This window comes from Anas platyrhynchos, chromosome 15 (assembly GCF_047663525.1).
Source record: "Anas platyrhynchos isolate ZD024472 breed Pekin duck chromosome 15, IASCAAS_PekinDuck_T2T, whole genome shotgun sequence".
NCBI lineage: Eukaryota > Metazoa > Chordata > Aves > Anseriformes > Anatidae > Anas > Anas platyrhynchos.
This window is the reverse complement of record NC_092601.1, coordinates 11,578,011-11,595,330: the sequence shown is the minus strand read 5'-3', so window position 1 is coordinate 11,595,330 and position 17,320 is coordinate 11,578,011. Positions and strand designations below refer to the sequence as shown.

Here is a 17,320-nt window from a genome sequence, read left to right as displayed (position 1 = left end):
AGAACTCTCACACTTCTTTCTCCCAGTTGTTGCTGACAATCATTACTTCATGGATATTAGAAGGCCATGTCAATACTATATGATATCAGCAGCAACAGATTACAAAAGGGAGATCATGCTGTCAGTTGCTTTGAGCTGGGATTCACCTGCATGGCCCTCACTATTCTGCAGTTGCTCTTCATTCACCTAATAAAAGTTTGATGTGTGAGACTGTCTTTTGAGCAGAATCTTCTGCTTAAACTTGAGACCTGGAAATAAGGACTTACAGAAACACACTCAGGCAATTATCACTGTCTGATATTTACATATTTTTTGGCTAATATAAATGAAATAAGAATATATAATTAGTTTACCTGATCAACAAGATAAGCAAGCAGATGACAAAATACATTCCAACAGTAAAAATATAGGCCAGCTGCATGTTATAAGATGCACCATTCTCTGTTTTACTGATTGTAGCATTGGTGTAAAACCCATAGTAGAGTGCTGTTTGTTGAAAATAACCCTGAAAATATATGGACATCATTCAGAATATTTTCTAGTACCTGTATATAGTGAGAAGTACCATCACCTGAAGCACGATTCAGATGTGGGAGCTGTCCCATTCCCTACTGTAAAATCAGGTGTGATTAAATTTGTGAAAACTGGACCCTGTTTTCATTCTGTCAGCTATAAACTTCCGTATGTTGGAGAATTCTTAGAGGTATATAAATGACTTGTATCATTTGGGATGATTTTGAGCATTCAATATGCTTGCAGGATTTACCCTTCTCTGAAAATTCCTGAAGAGGGAAAGCATTAATCGCTTATTTCTTCAGAGCAATGTTCTGAACTGACAAACTGTAACAACTGCAAGGGAACCAAGGAGGAAGCACGTGACGTTCAATACATGAGTTACTACATCGCTGCTGACCTCCTGCAGTGATGACTGTGCTTTGCAAAATTGAACAACATTACTATAAAATAGAGCCAAATACTTTAAAACCCAATTCTAGAAAGAAAGGGTGGACACCTTTCCTTTTGAAAAAGTGCATTAGCAAGAGCAGAATCATGTTTATTAACCAGAGAAATCCTTCAACAACAATAAAATTGACACAATTTTTACAACTGTCAAAGACAGAAAAAAAGAGTAAGTCTTCTCAGATCAAGTAGTTGATGAATACTACTAAACTTAGAGCAATGCAAAATTTTTGTTTATAAATATCCTGGAATTTTATTCCCTGAATATAAAGATCTCCACATAGTGAAAGATCCTCCTGTCTACAGGGCACACTACAGTTGGTGGGTTGCCACACAAAATCTGTGCACTCCTTGGAAGCTTTAGAAATAAGCAAAACTCACAGGAATATATACTGAAATCTTTACTGTATTTTTAGAGGAAAATTAACATGGGAAAAATGTTCTGCTAAAGACTATTGTATCCACCTCCAGAAGGCCTGACTTCCACTCCTTTCTAGAAGAACAATGAAAAAATCTTGATATATTGCTGAACACAGCAATCATTTGCAGTAAGACACATTCATTAGAATGAGTTCCACCCTGGGTTAATGTTTGTTGTAGTTTTTGTTGTTGTTGTTGTTTTGTTTTGTTTTTCAAATACACACTATCATTTCTAGTCATATAAACATCTAACTCAATCTCTTACGAAGAAATAATTACTTTTTTACTTTGTCATGATTTTTAAAGTAGATCTGTTGCAGAGAGTACTAACATAAATCCATTGTTACATACTTACAGCTCCAGTGAGCAGCTCCAGACCCGTGAATGAAAGGTTATTTGGTTCTGCTGCAATAAACTGAGGGACTGTGATGAAACTGAAGTTTATGAGGAATGAGAAGATGTTGAAACTTAGCAGCCACTTCAAGAAAATAAAATACGAAAGAACACTTGTTCCAAACTCGCCACCAATGATCTTCAGAGTCTTGTGCCATAACCACAGTTGGTGAAAACGTTCTGACAAGCTGTTTCTAAATCGTCGGAATGACTGAAGTACAAAAGATATGAGAGAGATGGACCTCAGCAAGCAGTCTTACACAGGGCTCAAATTCACATAATGCAGATTCACATTTTTACAGCTCCGTTTTGATGATAAGAACATATTTCTCCCATTACATACACTGTAAGATGCTGAACTGGTGTTCCTAACGGCTACCATCATGCAAGTCATTACTAATGAACACTGCAGTAATGAATTGGTTCTTTGGAAAGTAAGAATGCAAGCTGCCAAATACCTCTGGAGACAATAATAACACTGCAGCTGTAGTGGTTTACTTGATTGTGATAAACAGAAGTGTCACACTTACCACTTCTGTTCTGCGCAGACACTGTGTACAGCAGTCAAGTTGAGTACCACGTCTCCCTGATTTTTCTGTCATTTCTCTAAGAACATTATTCCTGAGGAAGAGCAGGGCAGAGGGTGACAAGCATTATAGTACAGGTTGTAATTAAAACAAGAAGCCAAAGAAGCTGCTGCAAACACATGCTCATGAATGTGGAGTCAGTTCTAATGGTTGTTTTTGCATTAGCTGATACCACAGCTCTTGTCCATTACAAGCTGAGTTATGACAGCATATCCTAGACCCTCCACTAACTCACTGATATATATATATATATATATATATATATATATATATATATTCACATATATTAAATAATTATATGTAACTAGACAAAATGATGGCTGAGATCACGTGGTCTGTTCTTAATTTGCAATGACCAACATCCAAGTTCCCTTTGAATAATAATCACAAGTCTTCCTGCATGCTGAAAGACATTGCCTTGCTGTTTCATTTCATATTACGTAAAAGATTCTTCTCACTCACAAAAAGGACATTGAAACATCTTTAAATTATTTTTCCTTGCAAGATGTTAACTTTTAAAAAGTGAACAAAAAAGTATTTTCAGTTCTTTCATACTCAAAGTAACAAACTCAAGTTGAGCAGATGGCAACCTATGCTTGGTAACTTTATGCTGCATTATGCTGCTTGTAAAGCTAAACAGATAAACTTCTATTTTTACCTGATTTCTCTCTTTTTTTTCATGGTCTCTGGCATTTTCTGTATTGCTTTAATCCTTTCACGGGTGGACATACTTGCAAGATTTTCAACTAACTTCTCTTCTGCACAAAAAACATGAAAAATCCAAATTTTGGGATGATAAAACAGTAGTTTTTAATAAAAAAAAATATGAAATTGATATAACAATATTCCCCACTTTCACTGCCACTAACATGTGGCAGGTTCTGAGACTTAATGATACTGCTCAGAATATCCTTACCAGTACCCTAATAAAGATGTATGGAAATAGCACAATACTGAATGTTAAAAAAATAAGTGTCACTTGTCTACTGTTTGTTTAATGTTAATGCAAGGAGCTGTAATATAAAGGAAGATACAATACTAACAGACTGTAAGGTTCTGGTCTATTGCTGATCGTCATTTAATAGTTACATTTCTAAGATACTACTTAATGATTTGAAAGCTAGACTTTTGTGTTATTTATTCTGTAATCTTAGTTGAAGTTAGTTGATATGAAATAGATAGTAAGATATTACTCCTCTGAATAAAGTTAGCTAAGTAACATGAACTGTATAATAAGTCAGGATGCTCCTAGGCAAAATTGTCTTCGGACAATTTCACTTTCACAGAAAGAACTTAAAAATATACCCTTCAATCTCTCTGCCTACATGCAAGTGTATGCCCTCCCTCTCACGTGTTCCCTGGTCACGCCCAATGATTGCATGCAAGTTTTCAGATACACACTGGAAATATGGTATTGAGCCCAGTCTTCAGCTGTCATGGAAAACTGTCTCATCTAACCCATTCATAAACACCCACACTGATTATTAAAGGTTTTCTTCCTAGAAGACACCTCCTTTCTTTCAAAATCCTTCTACTGACTGAGAGATTGTTTCAGAATCACATTCAATCATGCTGAATATATGTATCAGCTTCCATTTTTCTGGGGCCAAATTGCAGCTGTTTTTAAGGTATTCCATATGTCAAGCTTCTTTCATCCAGTTATTCAAATTTTATTCCTTAAATGCATCTATCTTCCAGCTATGATGCCAATGAGTTTAGCCACAGCTTTCCTTACTTTAGCTCCCCAATAAGCTAATGGTCAATCTGCTCAATGTTACACCTCCCCTCCCTTTTGAGCTCAACCCTCTAGTTTGGAAGGCCCCAACTGACAGAAGTGTCTGCTAGTTGATGCACATGTTGCAGGCCCCCAGCCACATTTACTATTTAGGTCTAAAGCTGTCCTGATGTTACTGTCATTTTTACTTTAAGCCAACTTCCTTTATAGCTACTAAAATGAATCAGAAAAAGAAAAGCAACTGTATCTCCTTGTAGAGGTACTTCTTGAACTTTCAGTACCTACACATTTAACCTCTAGCTGATTATGTTGGAAATGCACACTCTCCTTCCTACCAGGTATTAAAAGCTATGGAAAAAGCTATGTTTGGAAATGTCCTCTCTCTAAGGTCACTTACAGAGCAAGACAATAAAATACCAATAAAATTTGTTACACCTTAATATAAACAGGATTTTGCCAAATCAGATCTTAAATTAAAGACCATGTTCCTATGATGAAAAGAGGAAAAAATCAAAGAATTTCTTACTATGAGAGTACAGAAGAATGTTGCTTTCAATGCATCTAGGTTATAATTGCAGAAAAGAACTCTTAGTTACATTCAACAAGCAGCAAGCAGGAACCAAACTGACTGTAACAGTAAGATTACAGGATATGGGAAGAACAGTTCCTACCCAGAAAATTAACAATAAACTGCTATGCTAGGCTAAAGGGGAACTCAGACTGTACTATTTCAATCCGTCTATATCTTAATGAACATAAATCTCCAATTACTGCTATAGTCCAGATTTTACTTTTAGACAACAGAGAGAAAAATTCACTAAAAGCAGTCTCAAAAAATGCATCCTATCCTCCCCTTATTTCTTCCTCCAATGAACCTTTTCAGATAACTGTATAAGTTGGGGTTTGTTTTATTTTTTATGTTGACCCACTTACCGTGAGTTTGAGTTAAAATGGGTAGGTATTACAGCTTTCATTCCTCAAGGAACAAAGATCATAACTTTCAGAAAGATATTGAAAAATTCAGCTACAGTGATGTAGGACAGTAAAATAGAATTAGTGTGTTCTGATTCCTTTCATTAAGTGAAAATCTTCATACCTGAACAAGAAGGCTTTTTTAATTTTCATTATTTCATGGAAGGTGAGACTAACGTTCAGTATTCTGATTCATCACAATCCTTGTATCTTACCTTCCGATGCACTGGAAAAACTGGGAGCAGAGGGGCCATCCAACAGATGGAAGGGAGAAGGTGGGCTGTATGCCCATTCTGGCTCAGGCTCAAAGGAACGATTATCTGTTGAAGGGAATCAGAATTATACAGAAAGTCGTGTGCTGCTATGGATTATTTACACACACAGAATATCAGGCCTTTTGACCAAATACAGTTCTACTACAAATACAGCAATATATCCTATTTAAAAACATTCTCCCTCTTTACTATGTATATCCTACTGTTCAATGAATCACACACTCCATAAAAGTCAGTATTTACCAATCTTTTACTACAATAATTATTTGTTAATATATCATCAGAACTCTTTTCTAGGAAAACAAAACAAAACACCACACCGCCACCAAGTACAAATATATGCAGACAGTTGAGCCTTCTGGAGCTACAGGATACAGGACTCCCTCAGGATAGAGTGAGCCATAATTTGTTTCAATGTTTATGTCAATTGTTGATAGGAGAAATTACATACCATGGAATTTTCCATATGGACTTCTGCTTTGGACATCAGCTCTTGGAAAACTTTCTCTGTATTCAGAGCCATGTCTCATGGAGGCCATTGGTATGGCTGGAGAGTAATTCTCTCTTCTTCCATCGGGCTCTCTGTTGTTACCATATGGTGAAGAATCATAGGGTCTTTGGTGAGATAACAGATTCCTTTGAGATCTCCTGCTGTGTGAGCAATAAAAAGGAAAAACTTGAGTGCCATAAAACCTTTCAATAGATATCCTTAAAAAATTGTTATCTATTATCATCAAATCTGAGTACTAACACAGATACTAAGAGGTATTTTGTATTTAGAACTTCAGCATCATAACTCGGGTTTGGTTGTCAACTGAATTAGAAAGACTAAAACTTTCTCCACTTGAATTTAGCTTGGAGTCTGCCTAAACAGGAGTAAGTGCTTGGAAAACGAGGACATGCAAGATTATAACATGCTGTGAAAATTACTAAACTAAAAAATATCCATGATGTCTATGCCATAAGTCCTAAAAAAAAAACAACTGATAAATTATGAACACATAAAAAGCAAGCAAGCCATTGCTCTTAAATGCCACCTTCCTGATGACAGCTTTAAAAATTTGTGCCTGAGAATGAGAGCAAAAAAGAGGGATTAAAAGAATTCCACAAATCAAAACTCTGGAAAAAAAAAGTTTCCCCTGCACATAAAAAATGGCTTTTCTTATGGCACAGTCACAACAGCAGAATTAAATAAACTCACTTTGTATCAATTTCCAGTGTCTCTGAGAAGTGGTAGTCTGGATTTTCAAAAGCTTCATTGTAATAATAAGACATGATGAGTCTGTGGTTTGAGGGAAGAAATCTTCTTTACTTTTGTCTCTGCTGCTTCAGTAGTATGTTCATGACAAGACAGATATCAGACCTAATTACAAAACAGATGCATATACATATGAAATGGAAAGAAAGGAAGTTCATTTTAACACAATAGTTAGACTATGTCACTCTTCTAACAAGTAACATGAAACAATATAAATGGGAAATGGTTTTAATTTTGTTCTCTGATTTTATTCTACTTACTGTTGAGAAATTATGGTCCACGACAAGTTGCAGGTAAAATGAGAAGTATTTTTCTATAGCTATTTCTACAAAAAACTAAGGAACTTGAGCATGTTTCCCCAGCACTGACAGACAAGTAAGAACATGATGAAACATTAAGAAGAAAAATTCTCTTTCTTCTTCATACAGGAAAAGCCAAACACACAGTTTTTCTCTGATCACTGTGTTTCCAAAAAACAAAGAGCAGGTGAAGTCTGCCCACTTCCATACTAGCAACAGCACCTCTAAGCCTTAGTTGTGAACACACAACACGTTGGATCGATGCTGTGTACATAGCTGACATTATTTAGAGAACCATTTTTAATGAGGGCTCTTCCAATGACCTAATGTATTGATCTTGTAAATAGTTTCATTCTTAGCTTTATTTCTTACAATGTTCCACATTAACACTAAACAAACCAGACTTGTTCAGAGTTTAACTTTATTTACAAGAATGGGAGTATGCAGTTAAGTTGGCAAAAGGAGAACCTCATATTCAAATTAAAGACAGAATCCATATTAAACAAGCAATTCTTGAAATTATTCAGAAGTCATACTCAAAAAATGAAAAAGAAGCAATTTTTAGCATTTGCTCTTAAAGGCGTCATGCCAAGTTTGATAGCTGGGAAGATATCCAACAACAGAGAAGAAAAATAAAATAAAATAAAATAAAATAAAATAAAATAAAATAAAATAAAATAAAATAAAATAAAATAAAATAAAATAAAATAAAATAAAATAAAATAAAATAAAATAAAATAAAATAAAATAAAATAAAATAAAATAAAACAAAACCAAAAGACATGTCTGGCAAAATCTATCAGATGCCCTCCTTTACTTTCAGCTCCACTCCTAGAAATGTAGAGCTGAATCTCATTTAACATTACCCTCTCAACCAGCTTTTCTGTCTTCAGTGGTTCTCACTTCTAATTTCTACCACCGTAAAGAAAGTATCACATGAACAAAAGTATCTTCCAAATGGATAATTGAAGTGTCTTGTTAAGGCTTTTGAAGGCTTGTCAAAAGCCTAACTCTTTAATTACTATCGTATCATTTACACACCTAAGGATTTTGGCAGATACTCTAAAATCGTGCTGTGTAACATACATTTGTAAAACATTGTCCAGGTTTTGCACAATGACTTGCAAAGAGATTTGCCTGTAAACATAACTGATTCTTACATGTTAATTAGAAAATTGTCTATGCTTTCATTATATCATGATGCAGCATGTTTTAATGATGCCCACATCTTCAGCAAATATTCAGTTAAAAAAAAAAGTACAGCAGGCAATTGGTATGTTCCATATCACCCTTGGCTTCTGTAAATAATGGACTTTGATCCCTGCCAACAAGAAACTGTAAACACAGCCTTCCCCTAGTGACACTTGTATTTTTCAGGCAAAAACCTACTGAGACAGGGTGAGATTCACATGTAATCAAACAAGCAATAAGCAGAGTTTCCTCCCTCTATCCCCAAAGAAAACCAAGAATCACTCCAGGAAACAAATGTAAGGGTCTTACATGAAAAGTCATAGCAAGTTTTAATCTCCTGAGAGCTAAGCTTTCTTTGACAGAAAACTACTTAGCCCCTGATGAGCTTTTGAGAACCAGCTTACAATATATATGGAGTTTTATACAAACTATTCAGGAAATAGCATGTTCTGTCCTTACACTTCATCAAAAAGCATAGAAATACAATTTTTGAAAAAGATAATGATCGTCTTCTGCAAGAATTTGCCTGGAAAATCAAATTTCCCTCTCTAAGAGCATTTAACATTTCAAACTGTAATGGAAAGCTATCTAAGAAAAGATGCTTTTCTCAGAGGAAGAAAATTCTCAGACAACTGTCTTTGAAGAGTGCCCCAAAATACGCTGGTTTCCCAGGAAGCCAAACTCTCGGATTCAGCCATCCAGAAAGCTGGGAAGCCTGCCAGCAAGGCAACTGGAGAGTTGAGCACAGATCTAACCAGCCCGTCAACTTGCCTGGTCTTCGCTCAAACTGTAGAGATCAAACATTCTGACAGATAAACGTAGGTTCTGTAGAACCAGCGCTACCCAGAAGCGCTCTGTTCTGGCAGTAAGCATCACCCAGCTACACCAACCAGCCCACTGAAATGCACCCAACCAGAGAAAACAGATCAGCATGACTAAAAAATACATCCATTACTTCTTTCTCTTACTTCATTTGAAGAACTCTAGACCTTAGGCTTGCAAAAACACACAAATAAACCCAAGAGAGACAGTCCATGGGCTCCATCATTATCCATTTTGTTTTCTTTGAGTTGAAAGATGCACTTTATGCCAAAATTTCTGCAAAAATCCACAGAGACATTTACAGTCTAAGAAGGAATCCAGCACATGAAACAGTGAAACAGCACACGTCTTTCTCTGCACTCCTGAATTTTAGAGGATTTAAAATAAATTCCCCATGTCGGCTGAGACATATTCAAATTTTTGCAGTTTGCTCCTGCAAAAACTAGAGATTTTTCTCTTGCTAGTTGAGAATATTAGATCCTAAACCTCAAATGGCATTTAGAGTAAGCAAGAACATGCACAACCCAGGTTTTTTTGTCTGAGGCTGTACTTACCCAAAGATTATTGTGATATCTGGTGAACACAGTGCTGCAGAGGGGGATAGAGGTGTATCTGTGCATGCGTGCTAAAGGTGTACAAGTGGCATGCCAGGGTTACACAGGTAGCACAGATAGGGTGTACACACAGCACACCAATCCATCCTCTTCCTCCATCCCACGCCCAAAGACCATGAGAAACTTTTCCTATCAAATCAAGTACATACATTATTGGTTTGGTTTGCAGTTTCATGCACTGGCAGTTTATAAATTTCTGATCAGGTATAGTTTGTTGGAAAGAACAAGAAGTATGTAATACTGAAACTAAAACATTTCCTTCTTCTCTTTGACCTATGACCAGATCCAGTAAATCATAGCTCCAGGAACAGCTATGAAGTTTAGACTTAGCTTCCCACTGAAAATTTTATTTTCCAGAAGGAAAAAATAAATAACATAGCTGGAGAACAAAGGTTATTTATCAAGGAAAGAAAGCAGGAGTTTGACAAACCCTTTGCAGGGTGGCATCTGTTTTTTTGGATGACATTTTGTATTTTGGCAAACAATGAGGCAAATCTTATGCTCTCCCTCTGAAGAAGAGAAGGGTTTAAGGTCAGTGGGCTTAAGAATCATACATGTAGATATGTAAGTAAGGTACAGGATAGGTGGAGAAAGGGTGCTTTCCGCTTAAATCACTCAACACACTCTGTAATGATAAAGAACAGGAAACTCCAAGCAGTGCAAATTTGCGCTTCTGGATCGATTCCCAGAAAAAAAATAACTGCTTTCACGTCACAAACCAACAGCCATGACAAAATATTCCAGGTTACTGTCACCTATTCCTGTTTGGGTAATTCACTGCTATAGGCACTGATCCTCTTTTAGACTATTAATCAAGCAAACGTGACTGTCTTGCTAATTACACTTTGCCCTGGTATCATGTTTCAGGAAAGCCATCTACACCTTCGAGTCATTTACCAGTAATCTCTCAGTAACAAGGATTATGTAAAGTAAACTCTACTTGTACAAATCTTGTAGACAAATGCAAATGGTAAACTGCGGAACTACATCAGAGTTTATCTAACAATGATGAATGAAGGGGATAGAAATCATGGAAAAAATGATTCATATGGTGGAATGTGTTCCTTTAGCATAAAGATCTTTTAATTTTGTAGGCTAGGACTGAACAGTACTTCACCAAAATATATGTTATTTTCATTCATGAACCCCTCTCCTGTTTAACACATTCCACACAGCTTCAAACTGAATATCAGATTGATTTCTGGAAGCGAAAAGTAAGTTTGAAAGTCAGACTGGAGTTAAAACTAGATTACATGTTGCATCAGTAGCAAAGGTCTGGTACTAACCGCTATTCTTCCACCATCTCTACCCCAACAGTTTCAACACAGCTGCAACAAACTAGGAAGTCTCTCAGAAATCTAAAGAGCCTGTGAGCTAAACAAGCACTCCATTTGAGAAAACCGGATCTTAAATTGACCTATTAGCAATGAAACAAGTGTGAATTATACAGGGAAGTGAAAGTTAGCTTTTACGCATATTGCCGAAGTACCTGGTCTGCACTGACAAGTGCCACCTCTTACTGGCTGTCTATTGTGTTTTTATTGTTGTCACAACAGACAGTAACAGAGCTTTATTATGGTAGACCTTCGGTCAGTTTCAGTAACGCAAACCATGCCTCAGCTACAAAAGATCTTCCCAGTGAAAGAGATGTGGTAGCAGCAAAGACTCATTTGTTTACCACTGCAAAGTCAAATTACAGGTAAGAAAAATGGGAAGGGAAAGGTGACAGCATCACTGTTACTGTCACAATGCTGTTGCCTCTCCCAATACCTTGTTGAACCTCAAGCTTACAAAGGAAGGTATTTCCCAGTCCTATGGTTCACTGCTCCCTACCAGAATACAGGTCCCATTCTCTCTGTCCCCCCCCATCTATTCTTGATGAGAGAGAGCAGGGTGCAGAGTGGCTGGGCAAGCTGTCAGGAGCAGGGAGAACAGTGTCTGCCTGACATGGGGACATCCTACTGCTGGACTATCTCCGCTGTCAGCTGGCTGCTCCCAACGTTTCCAGAAACAGCTTCAGCCCAAAAAGTTCAGCTTCTTATCTGCTCTATATCCATTTTTTTTTACTTGCTTACTGGTTTGCCTTGTCCTTTCCATTTAGTAATCTACAGCATTTTCATCCTGTTAATTTTGTTTGCAAGTTAAATCCCTTCTATTATGCGTGGTTGCTTAGATAAGGCTTTTAGAGAAGGACTGACAGCTACTTAACCTTTGCAGATCTCAAGCAGGATTCTACAGCTCCACCTGAGTTTAAGTGCGTTTATAATAAACATGCCCCTGAAACATTAAAAAAAAATATATTACAGCATGTAGTTTAATTTCTGTGTCCAGTTAAGTGTCTTGAGAACTTGGCACACACTTCAAAATTTTTGCTTAATGGAAATGGATTAAAACTTGGATACTTCATAGTACTCTCCCTCATCTAGCACACAAATACCTGCTCCTCCACCTAAATGGGCTCAGACAATCACAACTGTTGTGGACTGATGTAAATACAATGATGATTTTGTATTATCTTATTGTATTATCTAACCCACTTCCCAGAGATCCTTTTGACATGAAATCTCTTGTGCTTTGATGCTTTGTTGCTTTTATTTTCTTACCTCAAGTAGTCAACTTAATCCACTGAGAAAACTTAAGCATTGGGTGAAGAGGAGAAATCAGGGATATACCTAACTGCTAAAATTAGAATAGGGAACTAAAGAGTAAAAACAGTATACCTGTCAGAGAGAGGAAAGATTAGCAAGAATAAGAAACTGTGAACAGAATTCTGCATTATTTTTGTGACCCTTGAAAAACTTTACCTAGCTCATTATCTGATCATTATTATGAAAAAAAAAATGGCTAAGGCAAGCATCACTTCATACCTGTGCAAGTCAGTCTTGTGACTAAATTTCCTAACTACAAACTATCACCTTCTTTGCATATGAGGACTAAATCTTGCTTTGCAAAACAAGTTTGTTAAGTCTGTCTACTAACCAACACTACCAGCTACTCAGATCTGAAGGAAATGTTTAGTTACAAAAAATAAAATAAAATAAAATAAAATAAAATAAAATAAAATAAAATAAAATAAAATAAAAAAGTACTTTTCAAGAGCACTTGTTTGGAATTGACTTTACTGCTTTCCATGGAAAGACAGCCTATCACACCTGATCTATTAGAGTATTAGAGGCAGGAGATACAGATTACAACAACAGTTCCAATGTTTTGCTTTGTTTATTCTGTACGTGCAATGGACACCTATTCAGTTTAAATGCAACCTTCAAATTATACTTTAATGAGCAGTATCAGTTACAGGAGTCTCATTCACAAGTTCAATCGGAAAACCCCACAGAAACTACACATACAGTCATTTTATGTCAAAATAGTGCTTTGAAGACACACAAGTTTGTTGATCTGAAAAAAAGCCATTGTTCTGTTTGTAATTTTTAGCTTAACTTCCTGCTAGGATATTGTCATCTCATCCTATTTGCACAGCTAGCACTTATGACGACCCTGGGGGAAAACAAAAGCTATTCATCACATTCTAGCAAGTCAACTAGGAAGCTAGAAAATGTCTGGGAAGAACCAGTGAGCAGAGCAGACAGTCAGTTCCGTCACAGCTTTCTCCTAGCTCTTCAAAATCCTTACAAGCAGTTTTCAAATTGCTGGACAATTAATTTTGTATAAACTACTTTATTTTATTTTATTCAGACAAAGGAAAGGTAAATTACAATACAGTGTAACACATCAGTACATTAGGGCTCTACTCCTCAGTGAATGTACAGAAGCTATGGACTATACAAGTCACAGAGTCTTTTTCATAAATTTATGAACAGGGACATCTTGACAAAGTGCTAGTGCCTGTTATGTCAGCCCATAGAGCAACACCACAACACCTCACAACTTTCATGGCAAGAAAAAAAGACCTTCCAGCATATGCATGTTCCACAAGTTTACTCAAGAAAAAAAAATAAATAATAAAAGAGGTGAGAATATGAGGGAGAGAAAAGAATAAAGGAAAATAATTGATTGCTTTGCGCTAGCCCGAAACAGGACGCAATTTCCATTACATTGCTTAGTATGGGAAGTCTGCTGCTTTGTCCTGTGTCGGGCTGTTTTACGTGGGCAGGGATTGACACAGCACCCACATCAGAGCCACCATTCTCGAGCACAGCTTCAGTTTTACACTGGTGTATAACACTACTACATGGAAAAGGATCAGGCCGCTGAGTCCCATGAGTGGCAGAGAAGACTGCAGTGACACAAGGTCAGTGGAAGCAGAAGTTAGCACAGCCTCAACCCAGTACCACTGACTCGTTGCAGTTTACTTTACAAAGGTTGTTTCAAAGGGACAGAGGTTTAGCAGGGAATTTTGGATGTAAAGACTGGTCTTTGAATGTAATCTTCTGCATGGAAGAGTTTAAACCTTTGTAGATTTGGGATAAAGAGAAAAAAAAAAAAAAAGTAATTCTGTGATTGAAGGAAAAGAGAGCAATGTTTAAGTAGTAAGCCTGTGTGTTTTGAGGGTGTTACAAAATGCTAGACCACAAAGAGCATGATTCTTAAATGGGAGATTTCCCTGCCAGACGTCGCACTGCAAGCTGGTGATCGCAGCACGGCTGGTGTGACCCCTCACAGTCCAGAGCGTGGCACACCCCATCACACTGAACACATCAGGGAAGGCTGAAAATTGCTGTGGCAATCCCCCCCTGTGGGGTTAATCCTTCCAGCTAAAGCCAGCAGAAGCTCTTTAGTGACAAACGGGGAGCTGAAGCTGCGAGGTGCTACATAACTGGGCTGCTATGAAGGAGAGGACACCACTCCAGGTTGCCACTCACCACCCACCTTGCAGAAGCCGGGCACGTCCCCCAGCACACACGCAACCCAGCCTTAAGACTTATATCCGTCTACATTATTAGCGAGCTTAGGAAACTACAGCCAGCTGTCTGGCTGTTCAGGCGACTCCTCTAGCCCAAGGTGCAGAGAGAAACCACCGCCCAGCCCCACCATCGGAGAGCAGCTGCAAGGCCCTGAGGGTCCCCCAGGAGCTCCCCAGGCTGCCCCCACCGAAACCCCAGCGCAGCCCCCACCAAAACCCCAGCACAGCCCCCACCCCTCACCTGCTGCCGGCCACCCCACATCCCGCAGCAGGCACCTGGGTCCCTCATCCTGCCGGCTCTTCCTGCAGCCCTGGACCGCCCCAGTGAAGTCCTGCTCCTGAGGCTTACGGAGAGGGAAGGAGCAAAACGATTGTTTTTTTTTTTGTTTTTTTTTTTTTTTTTGCTTTACCTGGTGCAGAACACGTCACTTTATTTCCAGCTGATCTCTCAGGCACTCGCCTTCCCTCCAGGATTTAACGCATGCCTTGCTGTTGGCTCAGATTGCAGTAGTAAAGGGACACAAAGTACACAGAGACAGAAAATAATTTCAGACACGTGGTTATTTATATTGACTTGGATTAATCATTTGTATAGCAGAGAAAAAGAAAAATCTTGACCTTGCATCTTGTATTGCAGGAAGGCTCATTTAGTGGTAAAAAAAAAAAAGTGAGTTCACACTGAAGCTGGCAGTACTTAGCAGCTTCTGGTTGGGGGATTTCATACCAGCCCCAGGTTGCTGAGCTCTGTAGGGAACATACAGAATTTCTTCACCTTTAGCATGATACATACCTCTCTGGTTTTATGTGTTTGTTTTTGTTTTGTTTTGTTTGTTTTGTTTTATTTCATTCCACTAAAGACACCCTTACCAGCCACTGGGGAAGCAGTAACAAACCAATTTGCTCTGTGTTCAGAAGCTGTGCTGTTTTAACGCCTGAGGACCACTTTTACCAAATGGATGGTGCTTTTCCAGCTCCTAAACTGGGTAAAACATGTCTATCCTGTACCAGGTGCATTCAACATAGAGTTAGGTGAGGTTTCCTGGTCCTACTTTATGTTTTGCCCAAAGCAACATTCCTGACGTGACTGCAGAGGACTTGTCTGTAGATCTCCTGCACTGATCCAGGAGCTGCCTGCATGTGGCAGAGACCGCAGAGAAAACACAGGGTAGTTGAACAGAAGAAGCCCCAGAATTGAACAATCACTAAGAACTTTTGTGAACCTTTAGTAGCCATTTTAAACTGTGGCATTATGAAGAGGAATATGAAAGAAAAAATGTCCTGGAAATGTGCTGTTTCTAAATGAGACAGACGGATCTCCAGCATTGTGGGAAATAGTATATAGCACTGGCTTTTGTGCCCAACACAGACTAAAAACTGCTACTTGTGTGAACAGAATACACTGGACAAATAATGCAAGAAAAGAAGCTGCTGCAATCCCTGTGTGACTGGCAGACTCCAGCTCTATCACCTGCTCACCTCAGTGTGCTACTCTTCCTGTTCTCACACCTAAGATTGCTGTGATCCTCAAAATTAATTGAAACATTGCTAAGTGCCTAAAAAACTTTCTCTAGTGAAAGAGAGAATAGACCACGTTCTCACATAATTCCTGGGAAAGTTAATCTTGTTTCAATTTGTACAATCTGTATTTAAATTTGTTTTTACAGGGTCATTAACCCAATGTTTTTCTACCCCCACAGTATTTCAGAAAGGTTATCTTATTAATCAGCAAGTATATTACCTTTCTGCTTTTTATTCTTAGGGGTAAGAAAAGGAACAAAACCAAAAAGCAATATTGACAATATTAGTTATATTGTAGACTGATATAACAGCATGAAAACATGAATATCTACAAAATGTTTTTCTGAAAAGTAGTTCAATGCAATAAGGAAGTCCCCGTGCTTTAATTACATCTCAGTATTCTCTGTATCTTTATTCCTCTGCAAGTAATACATCAACTTATTAATCATAAACACGTACATCTAAATTACTTTGAGTACATTTAGATGTCAGCTTACAGTTTTATCATTAACATTTTATGGTTTTATTATGAAAAGTGATGTAGCCATATTGATTCTTCTTGCTGATAAATCAGTTTGAAGATCACATACCTGACATGATGACACACAGGTGAGAGAAGTTAAAAAAAAAAAAAAAAACACTCCTTATTTATGTCTGATTCATCATCCTGAAACTTAATGACGATTCTTTTTAACAGCTACTGCAGGAAGTGGATGAGGAATATTCAGAAAAATCTTGTCTGTTTAACTATCAGTAAAATATGGTAAGAAATGCCAGAAATGCTTTGACTTTTTCTCATGTAGTATGTGGAAATTACTGTAGTTTCAATTTTACTTAACACTTTTCCTCACGTACATGGTATTTTCACACCAAAGGTAAGAATTCCTCCAAACAAGGCAGGGAGTTCAGGCTTATGATCTGACAGGACTTGACCAAATATCAATTTGCAAAGTTTTTACTGCACCTGGCACTGTCAGGTACCAGTAAGGGAAGACACATAAACAAAACCCACCTCCGAGCCGATGTGCATCAGCCTCGCCCTCACTCACTGGGTGTTTGGGCCTCATTTTGCTACAAAAAACAAGAAAAAGTTTTTGTTAGTGTCTATATGCCATGTTTCTTCATGTGGTTTTTAACTAAGCCTTGGGTGTGAGGAATGAACAGACTTTAATGCCCCAAAGTCTGAAATCCTTCTTTTCAACGCCCGAAGCGATGCCGAGGAGGGAAGGACCCCGACACCTCAGCCAGGGTGCCGAGCCCGCTCACCTCAGCCGCTCCTCACACCGCGGGGCTCCGCCGGGCGGAGACGTGAGGAGAAGCCCCCCCGCCGCCACCACCCCCTGCCCTCAGCCGGGGACAGCCGCTCCCTTGGGGCAGGGACGGGGATAGGGACGTGAACGACCCCAACCTCG

At 38.2% G+C, this 17,320-nt stretch overlaps 1 protein-coding gene across 8 annotated transcripts in view; it reads right to left on the bottom strand.

The window, feature by feature from the left end:
- Positions 1–17,320, bottom strand: part of TMC5 (transmembrane channel like 5) — a 31,837-nt gene that overhangs the window by 13,946 nt on the left and 571 nt on the right. Inside the window, exons 1-10 of one of the 8 annotated variants that reach the window (XM_027468796.3) lie at positions 17,175–17,313; positions 16,921–16,979; positions 14,801–14,886; positions 6,544–6,705; positions 5,794–5,993; positions 5,283–5,387; positions 3,019–3,118; positions 2,304–2,394; positions 1,736–1,984; positions 354–505 (exon numbers count right to left, since the gene is read on the bottom strand). In XM_027468796.3, coding sequence (XP_027324597.2) covers positions 354–505; positions 1,736–1,984; positions 2,304–2,394; positions 3,019–3,118; positions 5,283–5,387; positions 5,794–5,993; positions 6,544–6,617 — 971 coding nt within the window. In that variant the 5' untranslated portion in view covers positions 6,618–6,705; positions 14,801–14,886; positions 16,921–16,979; positions 17,175–17,313. The other 7 variants (XM_005018483.6, XM_072024140.1, XM_027468799.3 and 4 more) reach the window with 7 other exon arrangements.